At 36.7% G+C, this 15,398-nt stretch overlaps 1 protein-coding gene across 1 annotated transcript in view; it reads right to left on the bottom strand.

Annotated features, from left to right (window-relative positions):
* Positions 1-14,326, bottom strand: part of fancl (FA complementation group L) — a 42,365-nt gene extending 28,039 nt beyond the window's left edge. The window contains exons 1-4 of the mRNA XM_041250965.1: positions 13,919-14,326; positions 12,032-12,135; positions 4,083-4,141; positions 3,133-3,193 (exon numbers count right to left, since the gene is read on the bottom strand). Coding sequence (XP_041106899.1) covers positions 3,133-3,193; positions 4,083-4,141; positions 12,032-12,124 — 213 coding nt within the window. The 5' untranslated portion in view covers positions 12,125-12,135; positions 13,919-14,326. The remainder of the gene's footprint in view (positions 1-3,132; positions 3,194-4,082; positions 4,142-12,031; positions 12,136-13,918) is intronic.
* Positions 14,327-15,398: the final 1,072 nt, after the last annotated feature.

Genomic DNA, 15,398 nt, shown 5'->3' with positions numbered 1-15,398 from the left:
GTTCAAACAACTGAGTGTAAAGGATATTGGGAAACGTATTACGTTGCATCCAGATTTGCTCAGTAATGTATTTTAGTGCTGTTTTGGGACTACTAACTGTATGATGTATTTGGAGTTGCCATAGTGCTCACACATCAATGTCATTTCCATGAAGTATTGAAATGAAAAAAAAAAAAACATGCATTATCCAAGCAGACAAAAATGGAGATGTTGAAAGTGGCAAATAGTGTACCACCAACAAAAAAAAAGAACACTATGCACAACAGCTGGGACATGAAGATTACAAGTGTCATTAATTTGAAATACACAATTTTTTTGTTTTTGTTTTTAAAATTCACTTACAGCCTGTGAACAGGATAGCTTGAGGGTGACGTCAGACCAGGAAGTGCAGAGACACAGTATTGTGGTTGAATGCACTGGTGCACGAGTTTTATTATAAAGCAAATAATTAATCAAAACAAAGAACAAATAAAACGGCACAGTGGCCAAAATAAATTCACAAAACAGACAAGGAACAAACAAGTATCATGCTGGTGTACAACCAGCATGGGTAGCAATTGTTTGCTCTACTTCAGTTCTCTTTACTCACATCTCTCAATCCACCTCACACTAACCCCGTTCAGTTTTTATACATGTGATGTTTAGCAATAAATTAATGAATCTCGAGATGGTCACACTCTACACGAGTTTAGTGTGGCTGGGGAATTGTAACCCCATCCATGCTGCAAAACAACAATAACAAAAGTGTTTTTAAAAAACCAAACCATACATTTAATATATATATATATATATATATATATATATATATATATATATATATATATATATATATATATATATATATATATATATATATATACACACACACACACACACACACGTTTAGATTTTTAACTACTGGCCCCTTGGGGTTTTTTTATTTTCAGTATGTTTCTAACTGTGTATGGTAACCAAAGAGAGCCCACGTCTCAAAAGAAAGTGGCTAAACAAAGCCTTTATAGCCAATATATGTTACTTCAGCCACTTAACACGTATATAGCAAGTGTTGTAAGAAGTAATCCAAATTTGGGTAACATTGAAATTAAAAAGGTAATTTAATGTTATGATGAATATAAAGACATACTAGATGTTAAGCACCACAACACAGTAACTATAAGAAAGGGCAAGATACTTGGAGTTGTAAGTTTTTTTTTTTTTTAAACTCTGGACTGCTGTTCAATGTAAAACATCTACTGTTGACATCTAATATACAACCAAGTATCCTTGTTTTGAATTATTTACAGGTTATTGAATAAACAAAGTAACTTGACTGATTCATCTGATGTCAGTACTTGATGGCTAGATGTAATTAGTACTGTTAAACTATTGTAATGTTGGAATGTATTTTCTATTTTGGCCAGGTTACAATATTTACACTAAGATTATTTTATAAATATGAGTTAGAATTAAACAGATGTAGAACACTTAGGTTGCTATATGACAGGTGTTATTTTATTCTGAATACACTATAAACTTACTTGGCGGTTTGCCCAATATTATGCTATACTGTTGCTTTAATTGGAAGAGATACATGCTGTGATGTTGCTGCTCACTGAGTTATGCATTTTAACTCAGTAAAAAGAAAAAAAACTTGTGCCTAAGGAAATAGGGTACAGAGCGAAGAAATTTCGTCTTGGACATTGTTTGACACTTTGTGAACCTGGCTAAACTTTACCAGCTTACACTGTTATGCTGTCTGCTTGTGCACACGCATTTGCTTTACTCTTGGTAGCGTAAGGAACCAGAGTTTGGGTAATCGAATACACAAAAAGGTTGCACCCTGTGTATTCAAATAGGAAACTATTCGAAATTCCCACCCCTAATCCTAATTATAACCACTATCAAAACAATGTTCATAATACAAAATAATAGCAATCCTATACAGAGCGTTGTCGCTTGTGTAGCCTCTCTCAAGTCAGCGCCAATCTTGCTGAATGATACTAGCGAGTCCTGGAAAGTTTGTGAACGCCATTTTTAACCTGAACCCATCGGGACATCTTACTGTGAGACTGGATATAATGTAAACGAAATGTTGAATTCACAACAAATAAAGCTGCTGTTTGATCCGCAAATCTCGGAAACTGACGCTAAACAAGGATACAAGTTACTTTTTTCCCCGTCATAATGAAGCCTTCTCTCTAAATGGTCGTTTTCATTTTTTTTTTTCATAATTACATTCTTTGATTTATTGTTTGCTTAGTTGTACAAAACCCGATTTGTAAAAGATTTTCCAGGGGAACGAGTATCAACACAGTACTTCGGTACGTCGCCTCAGATTCTGACTGTACAACAAATATGACACGCGGCAGGGAAGTTAGGATTAGTTCGTAGTTATGTTTTTAAAAAACGGTTTGTAAATTCGTTTTCAGCTTTTTGACACACTGGCCCATTTTCCTGTATTCATGAAACGGAAGCCATATATATATATATATATATATATATATATATATATATATATATATATATATATATATATATATATATATTCACACACACACACACACACACACACACACACACATATATATATATATATATATATATAACACACATATATACACATATATATATATATATATATATATATATATATATTATATATATTACACACACATGGGTTACCCCGTCACACCATATTTTCAATAAAATGTATGGTACTTTTCATTGTACTTTCATTGAAATTAGATTTCACTGGTAATGTAACATCAATAGAAACTGACAGAATGCATTTGGCTTACACTCCTGATAAGAATTACTGTTAAGACATTATTTTTTTTTGCTTGTCCCTTGAAATTTGTATTAATGAGAGTTTACTATATTTATAGTTTGAGTAAATCGTGTTAAGATCTAGTTTATTTTTCAAAATCCTGGGAAAAAAAGGAGCCTGGCCAACTGATGAAACAAGGCTAGTGATCGAAGTTGCAGTTGAAACAACATCCAAACAAATATCAGTGTCAGGAATAATGTGTGAATAAACCAATAACTCAACAACAGCACAAACCAACAACATTTAATAACTGGTATCTAATCCTTTATTTCGATTTTCAAAAAAAAATCATAACCAAGAATAAATTTAAATGTTCCTTGAAGTACCTGCTTTATGATGTGGTGATATCCATGCAATAACTGTTTCAGCTGCCAGCTACACTGCAATCTAAAATAAAGTTAGCATAAGTTTACATTTTTTTTTATCAAACAAAATACTTATTTATATATTCTTTTAAATGAAAAGATATAACATGAAACAAATATTCAGCTGGAAAGTTGAAAAATATACATTCAAAGATTAACAAATAAAAGTGAGGTGGAAAATACAAACTTCTGCAGTTGAAGGCAAAATGATTGAGCTGTATAAACACCTACTGGTACTTACTGCTCCCACAAAATAGAGTAATTAATGACATCACAAGGACAACATGAAGACAGATGTGACTTGGACCACTCAGCAGGTGGGGGTGAATGAAGGTTTAGCTGATGTCGGTCCCCATACACAATAAAATCTTGAGATTGTGTTTGACTTCATTCCTTTTTTTGGAGAACTGACGGTGCCAGACAGTACTTCCTTTTAAGGATACCCAATAGTTTTAAACAGGAATGCTTACTGATGGAATATTCTTAAATTAAAACAGCAATTAAAACTGAAGCGATCAAGGATTCATACTTTTTTCTATCTTGGACCTCCTTTTAAGTGATACGGGTCTGCAATTTACCACCTTGTCGAAATACAGTTTGCTAATCTACAGCTTTAAAGAAATTCACCTAGACACAGATTTTTACTGCTAAACACTCATATTATTATTAACATCATTATATAAAATAGGCACTGCAATAGACTGAGCATTTACATTTTTTTTAAACAAAAATAAACAACTAATTGTGATGCTGAATTTTCGCAAGTCTTCTGTAACATTTCTGCAACCCCCAGTTTAGAGCCTCAAGCCCAAAATATCTGCAGCAATCCACAACAGAACAGTCAATACCATTAGCAGGTAAAGCAAGGCAGTCTGGATCTATATACATTTTTTTAACGTTATTATTTTTACCTTGCATGTTTGAGCTGGAGATCTGAAGGCAGGATTATCCTTAAACGAAAATCCTTCTCCTAGGTCAGTGGAAATAAAACAAGAAACAAACAAATATATATGGCATGATAATAGTATGGCACATTTAAAACACACAAACAACAAGATCAGAAAAAAGTCACAATTCCAACTACACCTGGAAACCTGTTTAATTTACCGTATTCCTTTGAATTTAAGATGCACTTTTTAAACAATTTTTTCTTCAGAAAAAAAAAGAACCTGTATCTTAAATTCGAGTACAGTATAATGATGCATGTATTTAAAAAAAAAAAATCGCTAACAAAAGACATGACTACCAAAGTACACAAACAGCAACATGACTGACTTATGAGAAAAGACAAACCAACATGTTACTGCCCAATCTCAAATCATCCACAGCATAAAGGCAGCCATTTTCAAAGAAGCGTCATTTAGAGCCCTGTGCGGGTCCGATTTTTATGACCCGCTTCCGACCCGGACCTGCTACTACAGGAACCGACCCGAACACGCTGCAACACCGTCTTCTTACCTGCGACCTGACCCAAACCCGCAAGTGTTTGTCCTTTACCTACTGCCTGCGCCGACTAACTTGTTTTTTTTTTTTTTTTTTTATCCGCACCTGAACCGCAAACCACGAAAAAGTTCACATTCCGACCCGAATCCGACGCGCTTTTGCGGGTCACCCGTGCGCCCCTGACCCGATGCAGGACTAGCGTCATTAGCATCCTGAGGAATTTAAGAAAAACTTTTGCAATTTTAGCATTTCTAACAAATAGATCAGAAATGCTGATCAAACCCCCATATTTTTCGGCATGCCAAGCAATAGCACTGTTCACGAATTGGGAGAAAAACAGGTGTGAGTTATCACAAGTGGAAATGACAAATAACACATAACTGTCATGGTCTGTGTGATAGCAGACAGCTGCAAATTGCCTCCTGTACGTAATTGAGGATTTAACTTTGTAAATACATATTTATTTGATATTTAATTTTTTCCTCAATTTGAGGGTGGGAAATTTGGGCTGCGTCTTGAATTTGAAGGAATACTGTGTATTACATATAATTACTTACACACACACACACAACTGCTCCAGATAAGCTTTTGGGTCTGGAAATAACTTACCCTCTAATTTTAACACAGATAGTAAAATGTATTTTCATGGGGTAAAATGCAACATTACCTAGAAGTCATGAGTAATCTCGATAAATACTGTACAATCTTTAATAGTAAGGAGGTAGGCATTAAAAAAGAGCCTTCCATTTTAAATGCAATGTCACTTTGAGCTACTGTACAACCACGTGTTTTCTACAAGACTCTTTAATCCGCTCTGCGCATTTTTAATGAGATATCACAGACTCTGCAAACAGTGGCAGCATTTGCCCTGCAGTGTCCCCATGCAAACCTCGATTCCAGGGCCTGTATTCTTACCAGTACAACAGTATACCATGATTTTCAAACAGGTAAACGACTATTTGCATTGCATTTTACTACAGCAATCTCAAGAAAACACATTCACAGTTAGAAATTAACCTTTGGTACTTTCTCAGCGGCAAAGCGTGCAATTCTAGCTGAATAATCCAGTTATTTTCGGCAAATCTGGTGCATATTGTTCTGCAACGTTGTCGAAGGTAAAGTTTTTTGATTAATGTCATTCTCAGGTGTGAAAATCGTCTATCCCCTGACGCAACAGGCAGTCAAAAGCAAACGTAAGGCAATGCAAATCCAGCAAATTTCCCCCAGGATGTAGTCGAGCAAGAGACGAGGACGATACATTAGCTGGAAACGCATTTATTTTAATAAGTTTCCAGGTTCATTGAAATACGCAACCCTACACATGCAAGATGCCTGTATATGTATTTCCCTCATAGATAAAAAGAACGGTACAATGGCTAATAAGTCAATAATTCTGGTACAGACTTGAGGTGAATATAAGTTTTTTTTGAGCCACAACAACAGGGGGCCCCTTGCAATGGGTTGCATGTGCCTAAAACCGCAAGTCTCTGCAAATTAATTACGCTACTTATATTTTAACATTACATTCTTAAGCTCAGTGAACATGTTACATGTTAAAACAATATAAAGCCACACATATAAAATAAGGAAATGCATTAACACAAAAGTTATAAAACTGTTTGTTTAATATTATAGGCACCTTTGTTTTAGTGGTTACCTTGGATGATAGTTTCAGTTGTATTTATAGCTGGACTGGGGTGTTTATATACAACAGGGCTAACCAGAGATTGGATCATGTGTGTTAGGTTGGTTTTACTTGTATACACTTTCCTAGTAACTGAAGACATATTCTGGGCAAAGTAGTTGTTAGTGGAAGTTTTAGAGGAGGTGGCAGGGGAGGCAGACAAGCTGTGCAGCGAAATTGCTATGTGGATTTTTACACATTCAATTTTAATTTAGTTTGTAGATTAGGTTTGTTAATATGTAAAAACGTCAGCTACACAGCTTATCTGGAGCATTAATATATATATGTGCAGGGTTAGAAACTAACAATATTGTGGTACTAGTCCGAAGGATTAGTACCTTTCTGAAAGGTCACAAGCGGTCTTCACTAAAGCCCCAATTTAAAGACAGTACTGTAGCAATCTGTGCATTGATGTTTATGTACTGTGTTCCCTGCTGTTTGTTTGAGTTTCCATGTTGTGTGTTATTCCCTCCCCGCTGTGTCCAGCCGCTGCTTGTTTACCTTTTCCAGTGTATAATGTAACCCGCTGCCCGTTTGTCTTCCCTGGTCTGTTTCCCCATTGGTTGTTATCTGTCTGTCTTGATGGGTTGTTGTTCATCTGTGCCCATTGGTTCTGGTGTGCAGCTGAGGGCCAATGGGATGTGTGTCAGCTCTGGTACCTTGTTCTGCATAAAGGGCGGAGCTGAAATTATAAAAAGGTTCTGCGACACCAAACTGGTTGTTGTTCATGGAATGCAGTGAAGCTGATAGAGCAGTAGTCTCTGTGTGGGTGCGTCCTAAAATCAAATAAAGCATTCAACTGAAAAAAGCATGTCTTCTCCATTTTCTGCCTCCGGCAAAACGCTACACTGGCGTCAGAAGCGGGATTGAGGATGGAACAACTGTCCCAGTATGCCAAGGAACTCAAGACGGAGCTCATCCGGATGGAGGAAAAGACCAGGAGCAGTGCTGGGAAACGGCAGTCACCGCCGGCAGAGCACATGGGTCCTGGCTGGGCACCCTCCAACAGCGGTTTGGCAATACAGGGGAACAGAAGCTACTGTTAGACAGTTTCCAAAGGCGAGCGCAGATGGCAGGGGAGACTTTGGCTCGACTAGCCACCGACCTGGAGAGGGAAGCCCGGGGGGTATACGCAGACGCTGCCACCTGAGAGCAAGAAGAGCAAGCCCAGTTCCAGTTCACTGAATCCACGGATCCGGACGAGCTCCACAAGTACCTGTGCCTGGCCAAACTATGCAAATAAACACACTCCTGCACAGGAAGCGGACACAGGGCAAGAGCAGTGACAGCCGGCAGTATTGTTTTATTGTTTGTTTTTATAGAAGCCTTCCCGGCTCAGTCTATTGCAGCAAGAAGAAAATAAACAGTATTGGGGGGCAAAAAAAACCCCATTTATTTTACAAGCAGTGACTTTGGGATGTTTCTTCTTATAACTTAAAAAGACAACATGGCCTAGACAAAATGGACCATTGATTAAAAAGACAAGCACCTTGCAACGATGAGGCATCTGATTGTTTTATATTAAAAATGTAATGCAGAATGTTATAATAAAACACAAACAGGCAATGCCAGTGAAGTGAAAGACCAAACTGGCTGAAGAATTACCCATGGCTTGAGTTTATTAATGATTGTGGTCAAATCAGTAGTTCAGTCTGCAGCCTCTATGCCACTGTAACGCTTGCTAGACGCTGTTACAAAACCGTTACATTAAATGACATTCTAGTGGCAGTGCACATAATGCAGCTTTGCAAAAAAAGCTTGAAGTAGAAGCTTCACGTCGGGCAATGGCAAAGGCAATAGACAGTGCAGATAAATAGAATAGTAGATACATGGAGAGGTTTTGTTGAGCAGCTTTAAGTCATTCGTACCAATACTTGCTAGTGTGAATGATGATGTAGGAGAAAACACTACATCTTTTTTTGGAACCGAAAAAATTTATAAAGTATATAGCTAGTTATTTAAAATTTTCTTCGAGCATGCGCAGTTTATTTTTTGCTAACTCATAAGTTACGCATGCGCAATCGGACTACACCACAGAGAATAAGTTAATGGGTATTCGTCAGTTTAATAATCCTCTGTATCCTAATAATCCTCTGGGTAATTTAATTTGAATTCCTTAGGTCACTTATGTCTTGTGGATGCTTCTGACCTTAGCTCAGTCTATAAAGCTAATGATGAGAACCATGATTGACAGTGCTATCTCCAATGGGGACTCCATAAGTTGATGTAGCAACAAATGAAACTGTACCTCTTAAATATTTACAGCCAAGACATTAGTCAGGATGTATTTAGTTTATATGCAATATATATACTTTAAAACATAAGTATAAAATTTGTAATACTATACTATATTGCGTAAGATAACATATTACAAACAGTATAATGTGCATGATCATTAATATTACTAAATGTTTGAGGGTTTGTTTCCAAAGACAACAAGTATGTAATAAATTGTTCACAAACAATTATGGATTTGCAGCATTTGACTGATGTTCAGCACCTTCTTCCTTCCATGTGAACTGTGACACACAATACATACAGTATAGCTGAATACACTACGGTAGCTGCATTTGAACAAAATAAAAAAAAAGTAAAAGTAAACATAAAGGAAGCTTAAAAGCGTTTTTCTATTTTGTTTTGCAAGTGATTAACGCCATCGTTTTGTTTACATGTTGAAATCCCTAGTTAACTGAGTTACAAGTATCCGGGAGATCCTGTTGTTCATGATTATTAAGCTATTACCTTGTTAATATTAAGTTATGAAATGGTTGAATTAATTGTATGGAAACATGCCGTTCTCCTCTTAATGACGCCATTTGAATCAATTTCAATTTTTAAACAAAGTATAAATATAAATACACTGGGGGCTCCCGAGTGCCACATCCAGTAAAGGCGCTCCGCTTGCAGTGCAGGATGCGTCCTATAGCCTGGAGATCGCATGGAAAATGCTTGTGTAACATTATTTGTCTCCTTTCAATGAACTCATTACTAGAGAATCCCTAAAAGGACATGGTGTAAATTAAAAAGGAAGGCTACTATCTCGAGCACACAACTTACTATCTCGTGATCACGAGATATTATAGCAAGTCGTGCGTACAAGATATTATGTCTTGCGCATGAGACAGTAGTCTCCCATTTTATTTTTACATCATGTACCTTTAGGTGTTCCGTACATTACTATGCCACACTGTGGCAAAGTGCCCCGCCCTTTGGCTATTTATTTGTGTTGTATGTTACGTGTAGTGTGTTAATGTTGGTGTAGTCATTGGTACACGGGATATAAATGGGTCTGTGTAACACAAGTGTTTAAAATGTATATTTGTATTTAGGCACGAGGATTGCACAGCACTTCACGTGCAGGTAAAATGTAATAATACATGAGCATGGGGAATTGCACTTTTATTAATTCACGTGCAGTTGTACCGAGACTCTAATTGAATGACTGACTAGCAATCGAGTATCAGTACAGCTGCTAAAAGCAGCATGTTTTCACTCACTCAGGGTTGTGTGTTCAGTGAGTGGAGAACGGGATTGGAGACGGAGGTAATAATAAAAGTAAATAATAGCAGCTCACCGTGTTTGTCTGTTTGTTAGTGTCTGTTTCGTGTAGTGTTAGTACGTTTTGTTTGTCTGTTCACTTTGGCTACTGTGCCGTTTTATTTTACAAAGTGTTTTTCGTTTGTTCAACCTTTTATTTTTCTGTTTTGTTTATTAAACTGTGCAACAGCGCAATTCACATTTCACCTGGCAGTACTGAGTGTTTCTTCAGGTCTGATGTCACAAACACGCCATCCTGTTACACACACATCCATCAAATTTTTTGTGACCTTCATAAACAAAGCAGCAATACAGGTGGCAAAATGCCTCCCTTGCCACGCCACATGTGTCTGTGTCTGTCCCGGGCTTTACTGCAGCAGCTCACATGTTGTACAACTTCAACCCACCTGACTTCCTGGTTTGTCAATAAAGCTTATTGAATACAAGACCCTTCAATAATTTTATACAATTAGAAGGGAAACACTAATACACACAAAGGCGATGCGACAGGTTTGAAAACTGCCAGATCAATACAACTGTTCAAAATTGCTACTGACAAACTATGATCAAGACTGGTACATATTCGTCAACATGACGTGGAAATTACAAGTGTCTTCTCTGACAGTATTTCAACATATATGGCAATAAATCATACACATCAGGCTTATCCAGTTCCTACGAAATAGACTATAGACAATACTATATATTGTCTTTCAAATCTGTATCTTTATAATTGTGATGCCCTTTGTCAGAAACTGGGTATTTTTTCAACAAGTATTATTGTTTTCTCCGTCATTCTGGATGCTGCTTCACCCTGCTGGGCCACATACATTGAAGCTGTTCTCCGATTGCTCAATGCCCTAGTTAACGTGCGTCAAACCGCAAAAAATAGGACTCAATCCTATTTATTTTGTGCTGCTCCTACATCGCCTGTGGTGTGAAAGATACTTATCAAAAGTATAGGTTCTATTCGTTTTGACGCATCGCTGCACAGTTCCGCTTGCCGCTTCGAGTCTGGTGGGAAGAAAGCTTAATGATAACAGGAGAGTTAACAAATAGACTTGTTAGCCTTTTAAAAGCAAGCATCCTTCATTTATTATAAATTATTTTAACTGTAATAATGATGTTTTATTAATTAAATATTTTACATGATTTATTAATTTTGTAAATATAAATGCTAACCTCATTTTGAAATACTTACTGGTCCTGAATGTATTGGTCCTAAACAATAACACAAATAATCTTACACTAACTTCAATATGCTTGAATTGTTGTTATCACATTCTTTTTATTTCCCTGTTTTTACCACAATGAAACCAAAATGGTAGGAAGTACTATTTTACATTACATTAGTGTTTATCATCATCATCATTTTTCCTTCCTATGATATTTACATTTTAGTTTTTTCAGTTTATCCATAAATACAACACAGCAACCTTTGTATGTTACAAGCAGGAATGAGATTTCTGAGTTTACTTTATGTTAAACTGAGTAGAAATCTACACGCTATCAAATTTGAACAAAAACAGTACCACTGATTACCGATTAAAAGCCAACGCCTGGCTTCAGTGCAGGGAGCTATGTCCTTGCAGGCTCGAATCTACACTGTTGGATCATTCATTCATACTATGACACGCCTGAGGTGACTATGACTGAAGCATATGCACTTAAATCGCCTAATTAGTGAGACAGTGGATTGGACATTGGATATGGAGGGATTTCAGCTGTTGAATTGCAAGCTTGAATAAAAACAATAAAGAAAATCACATAAAAAAAATAAAAAAAAACAATATGCTGCATCTGTCAAGAGAGCAGCGCCTTCGTGCAATCGGCATGTTGGAGACTGGACTAGGGCAGCGTACTGTGGCTCGCTGTCTTGGGTGCTCACAGCCAGCAATTTCAAACCTGGCAAGACGGTATAACCAGTCACACACCTTTGTGATGTCAATCGTTAATCAGCACAATAAAGTCACTGCACCTGCTCTAAAACAGAGTTTGTCATTTTTTTATCACACCTAGTGAATTTTATCCAAATATAAGTGATTTTTCTTTTAATGCACAGATGTAAGTGATAAGTTTCTTTTGATGCTCAGTATTTGTGTGTGGGCGTTTCTATAAATCACCCAACAAAATGTCTTCAGAAAATACTTTACTGTATTATCTATCCCTTGAATATAATGAAATAACAAAGCATACCTGAACTGTAATAAAACCATCATATACTGTCTTCTCTTTATTCTGAGGCAGCAGCAGCGGGCTCTGACTTATTAAAGCAGATGACGTAGACATCTCGATGCATTCTGAAACAGGAGAATAAGTAACAAAACAATAAAATTAATGGGTTGATGGTTTTCATGCTAATTGTAATGATCCAAATTCTGAAAAGATCATAAAACAAAATCCCCCCCCAACCCCAACCACAGAGTAAATTTCGAATTTCATCCATCCATGTCGGTTGCCATATCACAGATAAAAAAATATAAAATTGACTTGTTGACTGGTAATCTTTCGTAGCGTAGAGGTGATCAATGCCTAAAATTGAACTTGAAAGTTCAGGATTCTCAATTTGGAAATGTCATTTACTTTATAAAATGTGTAATTCCTGTGCTTTTGTGTTTAAAATAAAGCCAAAAATTCTACTGAGACATGACCTGTTTTTTTTTTTGTTTTTGTTTTTGTTTTTTTCAGTACTGAAAGACTTCCAAAGACTCTACCAAAACTCAGAAATCAATGAGCATAGCAAGATGGTCAAGCAAAACTGACAATTACAAAGCTCTGCTTTCCTTTTCACAACCAAGTCAATTGTACAGACACTACAACAAATTCAGGCTGATAGTGCATTTGACAGAGACACATCTGGTACAGCTCTGGCACTCAGCAAAGCAATTGACTTTGATTTTTGTTTTTATCTGAAAGCATTCAGTAGAATTATTTCAGTGACAGGTGTGGTGTCCAAATATCTTCAGGCAAGTGACAGACTACAGCAGCAGAAATGATTGAGGACTGCAAATCTGAACTAGAGACTAAAGTCAGATTAAACATTTCAGGCATTGTGGACTGAAACAGCTTACTTCACAAATAGAAGTAGCGTTTCAAGAAGATCAGAGAAGGCGGCAGCCAAAATAATGGATCCCATGTGGCAAAATGAAACCGTACTTCGTTCACAAAGGATACAATTCACATAAAATTATATTTTGCAACCCTGGATCATTGAAAGCACCACTGAGAGGTTTAGCACCAAAGCACTGCCTCTGCTGAAGCACATAAATAGCCTAACACCTCCTTCAGTTGGAAAAAATCTGCAGCTTACTATGTAAGAGAGGCGGACAGACCCACATATGGCAGAGCAGGAATATAAACTTTATCATCTAGACTTGAGTCACAACCGCCTACTACAGCTATCTGTTTCTGAGCAACATGCTAGATGCATACAGCCAAATTACAAAGCTATACCAGCAAGTCCTGACACTTCCAATGACATCTTGCAGTAATGAGAGAAGCTGTTTAGCGCTAAAGTTTGTGAAAAATCGTCTAAGAACAACCATGACACACGGCCGCTTGAATGGCCATAGTACTAATTGCAGCTGAAGCAGAGATGGGTCAGTAGTCGCTTGGAGGTAGGGAAAAATAATATTGAACATTTATACATTTATGTAGAACAGTGACCAACTACAAAAAAAGAAGAAAAACTAACTACATGACGCCTTTGACTGCATTATGAACATCAACAGTACTATAAAAACAGAATCGTTATCATAAATAGAAATGTTTTGTACACTGTCATGGAAAATGACTCGCGCACAGACCATGCCAATTACAATTATTTAACAACTGAAACCCAAATTTAACACACACACACACACACACACACACACACACACACACACACACACACACAACAAAACAAAACAAAAATATTGCCATGTCCGTACTATACAGTAGCAATTCATTATCACTTGTATCAAACGCAAGTAGTTTGACAGGAAATAAGAATCTAAGCTGCCACAGCTACCTCTTATGTTCTATGCTGGTTAACATTTATAATATAAATGAAAGTTGAGAGCAGTACAACAAAATAATTACCGGTGCCGACTGACTGGGCCTCCTACGCGCTTGTAACTCCAACTTCTGCTTACGGTTGTAACTTCCCCTCAATTCAGCAAAAAAAAAAAAGTACAAACTCCCGCGCCACAGTGAAAACACACCCCGCCTTTAGTTTGTCACTGTTTTTAAATACAAAACTTTATTAACAAACCCAAACACTTTGATTTTAACCCTGAGCTGCAGGTATGACGATGCTAGCCTGTGCTCGGATTGTTGGACAAAAAATGAAGGGACTTTACAAGGTTCTCTAATGTCTGGTCACACGGGCAACTTTTCTCGACGGCAACAAGAGGAATTAATTTGTTGCCTTGCAGTTTGCGTTGGTCATACGGGAGACAAGACTGCAGTCGACAAGCTAGCAGCACGCAGGCAACAAAGTAATATACAACCCAGTCATAATGCGCGTTTTTTGTCACGAAATGTAAACATGATGTGATGGAAGACGACGAAATAAAAATGTACTAATGTACTAAACAAACATGTAGTTCCTTCTTAATTAAATAAAAGGTGTGCATTAGTAGAATTGTTTAGTTAAATCTACATATTTAATATGCCAAACATAATAAATATATCAGTGTTCATTATCCTAAACAATGCTTTCAATATACTGCACTTTTAATTCTAGGCTTTCGAGAGCAATAAAGTAGACCTGAAATTCTTTTAAACAAATTGTACTTTGTTTACTGTTAAAATGAAAGATGTTATGTTTGGGGGTTAATGCAGGAATGACACTTTTAATTAATTTTTTTTAAATTGTTTTTAGATTCAAATACTATTCAATATAAAATAAAACATTTAATAACTAAATATGTTATTGTAATCGTGGACATTAAGATTCGCTTATCCACATACACAATGTATTGCATATTATCTATAGACTATATAACTGATGAAATTCAGGAATCAGAATGTACTATATACGCAGTCTGTCTGAGGTTCTGGTCTAGCCTTATCATCATGTGACACTACTATCAAATTTGACTGGCTGGTATTGAAAATGTTCGCCTTGTGTTGCCTAAAAAATAGAACATTGTCCTAAGTGGGACACATGTCGCCGGGGTGTTGCCCTGGGTGGTCACACGAGGCGAATAGCCAGCAACATCTATCGCCCTCTTTTTGCAGTCGATAAAAGTCGCCTGTGTGACCGGGCCTTTACGAAAACACAATGTAAAATCACTGTCTTCCTGGAAACAAAAGGCTAGAAAATCAACATATTTTCTTCGATTGATTTATGCTGGAAATAAAGAGAAACAACACAGACATAACATTAAATATTTAGATTTACTAAATTGAAGAAAAACATATATTCTTCTTTAAAAGTCATGTATTAATACAAAAAAAAAAAAAAAAAAAACATGTAGGTCTTTAAGGCTGGCAACATTGCAACAAACTGAACACAAATATATGGACAAAAATAAGCCACACACACAGTCTGCAAATACAAATAATCAATGATGCT

Source organism: Polyodon spathula, chromosome 5 (assembly GCF_017654505.1).
Source record: "Polyodon spathula isolate WHYD16114869_AA chromosome 5, ASM1765450v1, whole genome shotgun sequence".
Taxonomy (NCBI): Eukaryota; Metazoa; Chordata; class Actinopteri; order Acipenseriformes; family Polyodontidae; genus Polyodon; species Polyodon spathula.
This window is presented reverse-complemented; position numbering and strand designations above follow the sequence as displayed.